The sequence below is a fragment of the Alligator sinensis genome, unplaced genomic scaffold, assembly GCF_000455745.1.
Source record: "Alligator sinensis unplaced genomic scaffold, ASM45574v1 scaffold31_1, whole genome shotgun sequence".
NCBI lineage: Eukaryota > Metazoa > Chordata > Crocodylia > Alligatoridae > Alligator > Alligator sinensis.
In genome coordinates this window covers 3,907,686-3,911,916 of record NW_005841884.1, presented here as the reverse complement: position 1 = coordinate 3,911,916, position 4,231 = coordinate 3,907,686, and the positions used below count along the sequence as shown (strand labels likewise).

Genomic DNA, 4,231 nt, shown 5'->3' with positions numbered 1-4,231 from the left:
AACAAAGTAGAGCTTCTGCTGCCATCCAGCAGTCATCCAATGGTGTGTGTGGACTCTGCAGCCTCTTCTGTTGGCTGTCATGGTCCCTTCAGCAGCTGGTGACTTCCCTGGATGTACTACACACCCTTCAAACATCTGCTGTAGTACAGCTGCCAAAAGCTCATGAGTACATATATATTCTGATAGCTGAGCAGCAGCAGCTGCTCTCTGCTGCACAAACTTCTGGTGGCAGAGGCAGGAATTGTGGACAAGGTCTGCCTTTAAACTAGCAAACTTGGGGCCTTGTCACACCTTAGGCTGTGAGCTGAACAAATGTTATTAGGCTAACTGTTGTTTGTTTTAGTGGAGCAGTCACACCATAAGGTGAAAAACCATCTCTGGCTGTCTTGCACCTGCACAGCTGTGACTTATCACTAGAGGCTTAGGGAGAAGGAGCAGGACTAGAAGCTAGGGGAAGGACCAGCTCATTGCTTCTGCCAGATGGAGCAAGTGCCACAGCCCCAGAGTGCCTGGTGGCCACAGTGCCTCCCACTGCTGCCCAGACCAGCTCACTGCTTGAGCTCCAAATGGCCTGTTCCTTTATTTCTCCAGAGCCTGCTCTGCTGCACTGCCCCTGCCTGGGTTGCCACCCAGCTGGGCACTTCCTGAGCTCCAGAAAAGATTGGGCCCCTCAGAACTCAGGTGCAGCCAGCTGGCCAGCAGTCCAGCTGATGGTGGCATGGGGGGAAAGCTCTGGAAAAGAAAAAGGATTGGGCCCCCAGGACCCAGGCATGTGTCAAGTGGCTGGAGAATGGTAGAGCTCAGCGGCTGCAGTTTGGCAGTCCTAGGCTGGTTCCCACTGACCCTGTGCTCTGCCAGGCTGTGCAGGGTCCAGCCACCAGCTCCCTCCACCTGGCTCGCCCAGCAGCAGCTGTGATTGGCAGGCATTTGAAGTCCCTGAACCCCCTGTAGCAGCCAGGCAGCACCAGGCATGGAGCGTGGGGCTCAGCACTGCCCGTCCAGGCTGAGGCTGCATAGGGCAGGCAGGAAGGCTGTGTTACTCACAGCTGCCTCCCAAGCCTGGGAAGTCCCATCCCTGTACCTGCCCCCAGGGGGTTCAGGGGCCTCAGGCATCTGCCCATCACAGCTGCTGCTAGGCAAGCTAGATGCGGGGAGCCAGAGGCCAGACCCTGCAGAGCCTGGATGAGTAGGAGGGCAGCAGGAACTGGCCTTGGGGCCACGTTGCAACTGCCAAGCTCCACACTGCTCCAGACATTTGGCCTCACCAAGGCATGTATCCAGTCCTGGGGGCACAGACACTGGTCAGGGGATGCACTGCAGCAGACTGTGGGGCTGGGCACAGTTTCAACCATGGGTCAGTAAGAGGGGTGAGCACCAGCCTGCTGCCCCACACAGACACTGTGGTCCGAGTGTGATTGGGCATTTGGTGCAGTGAGACAGTCCAGGAGGCATTGTAGTCACCAAATACTCCAGGGCTGTAGCATTGGCTTTCCTGTTGGGAGCAGTGGGACAGAGGCACCTTGCCCAGGCCCACTGGACCCTGGCATCCCTGCCCTAACTCAGGAGGGAACACTGCATCCTGGGATGATGGAGGACTACAACTTGGGTGTAACAGCTGTGGAGATTGTCTGTACCTTAATGGAACAGGAGTAAGGTTATGCAGATTAGAAATAATCCTGTCCAGGAGTGGCATAACTTTAAACTGAATCATGAGTGCTTTAAGACACTTAAAAGGTTAATGTGCAGCAAATCCAAGGGTTAAGAGCTTCAGAAGCCACCTAAAATTACTGTGTGGCAGGTCCTTTGCTACTGGCTGCAGGGGTGCTGTGGTAGCATGGAGCTCATTGGAGTATTTATTGAGCAGTCTTGTTTGGGTCTTGCAGTCCACTCTGAACTCCATCCTGCTGTGATTATACTAGTAATGGTGCCTGAGCTAACTATATTTAAGCTAGCTAACTCAGGTTTGCCTGTACAAGCCACCAACAAAGCAATGACTACAGAGCAGACATAAACCAAGTCTCTTGTGTAAAAGGAACTTCAGCATCTCAGGCATGTCTGACAATTCTGTCCCTTGTATGTGTATAAAAGTGTATGATGCAAGTCTCTTTGTGGACTCAATCTTGATCTGGGGTCTCTGAGGTCTACTGTAGTATCATCATTATCCTACATGATTTCAATATAACTCCCCTACTTTGACCCTATTAAATATAATGGGACTTTTCAAGATTTCTGTGTCATCTGTGTATTTGAGAGCCTTAATGATAGGAAAACTTCTACTCTAGTAGTTCATTCAGTTCCTGCATTCTTGCACCTTGCTGACCCAAATGCCACCTGCCTGAATTCTACAGCCATGGATGATGACAGTACCTGGGTGAGAGGAGTTTGAGTGAAAGCTGAGTTTGGCTGCTGGTGTTAATTACCTGAACTCTGGCTTCAGTGAGGTTGACTCTGCGTGCAAGGTCTTCTCGTACAAAGGCATCAGGGTAGTGTGTCCTCTCAAAGACTCTTTCTAATGCCTGAAGTTGGCTGCTATTGAAGGTGGTCCTGTTTCTCCTCTGCTTTCTTTTCTTCTTCTCTTCTGAGTTCAATTGATCATCTAGAATGAGAGATAATTGGAAAAGTGAAGTGTTGGAAGAGCCCTCCAAGAGGAACAGTAGCTGTAGAGGCAAACAAGTGAATTAATTTTAAGATGGAGCTTGATGAACAGCCTGCGATTGCAGGGGCCTGGATTTGATGAGCCTTTCAGTCCTAAGTTACTAGCACTGGTATCTTCTTTTTATACCCAGCTAGTTGCTACATCTGTCGCTTTTGAAATGAGGTAAAAACATCAACATCCTGATCACTAGGATTAAACTTTTAAACACACAATTTTCATGTATTCATATAGATTTACAGATTCATAGATTTTTGAGGTCAGTGTCTGCATTGGGGGTGGGATGACTGCCCACAGGCAGTGTCAGCGGTGCCTTTTCACAGGGGGTGTACCACTAAGCTTAGGGGGTGCACATGCAGCCACGTGCACCCCCTATGCATTGCCAATGAACAGTTTCACTGTATTGTAATGGAACTGAAATGGCCTATTCCCTCTGCATAATTAGTCTAGAATACTGAACAAATGGCATGGGCCTCAGAGATGATGGGAACTGAACTGTTGTCCTCTGGTTCCTGCCATCATGCAGTTAGTGGGGGCAAGACTGGTTTCCACTGCATTGCAATATTTACTTAGAATTAAGTGAACATTTCATCCGCAATTTATTGCACTAATCTTGCACTTTCTTATGAATTATCCACAAATGGGTTTGAAATCTTTACCTCTCTGTAGACAATTGAACTTTTGTTTGCTTTTCAGTCTTGCTCATTGCTCAATGAGTTAGGAATGCAAACTAAATTTTGCTAATGCTTTGTCCATTAGGGCTGCACGAAGCTTCAGTCACTGATTTGATTTGGCAGAGAGTTGGCCCAATTCGGTGGCCAAATCTCTCAATCCATATCAAATCGGAGGTGGCAGTGCTCTAGATGGATCCCCCTGCCCCCCACCCCAGGTTGGCTGTACTGGCGGAGGATGAGTGACTCCATGGCTGCATCTCCATTCAGGGCCCCCCCCCCCCCCCCCCCCCCCCCGGCTACTGGTGCCTCCTGGGTCTGGGGGAGTACCCGGGGTCCCCCCATGGCTGATCACTGAGCTGGGGGGAGGAGAGGGGGTCCGCCACTTAGCATGCAAGGGACCCCCCCGCACTCCTGGGGTCCCCCCCCCCCCCCCCCCCCCGGCTACTGGTGCCTCCTGGGTCTGGGGGAGTACCCGGGGTCCCCCCATGGCTGATCACTGAGCTGGGGGGAGGAGAGGGGGTCCGCCACTTAGCATGCAAGGGACCCCCCCGCACTCCTGGGGCTCGCCCCCTCCCCCCCCCCCTTTCCAGTTTTCGGGAGCCATGCCTGGTACCTTGAGATATGAATAAAAAACATTTAAAGCTGTGCCTATGGTCAAGTTGCTGATTCTCTGAACCAGCATCGAATCTTCAGATTCCAATTCAGCCAAATCAGTTCAGGACAGTGATCCAAATCAATAAATCAAATCACTGTCCCCTGAATTGGGCCGAATCCAAATCCAAATCGAATACAGCCCGCTTCGCACACCTCTATTGTCTATGCTGCCCACTACTAGTAGTCATTCATCACATCGCACCCAGGCCTAGGGTCAGTGAGGACCTAGTCAGGGAACTTCTGGAGGGAC

General features: G+C 51.1%; 1 protein-coding gene across 1 annotated transcript in view; it reads right to left on the bottom strand.

Annotated features, from left to right (window-relative positions):
• Positions 1-4,231, bottom strand: part of PRRX1 (paired related homeobox 1) — an 81,126-nt gene that overhangs the window by 8,062 nt on the left and 68,833 nt on the right. Inside the window, exon 2 of the mRNA XM_006017735.3 lies at positions 2,421-2,596. Coding sequence (XP_006017797.1) covers positions 2,421-2,596 — 176 coding nt within the window. The remainder of the gene's footprint in view (positions 1-2,420; positions 2,597-4,231) is intronic.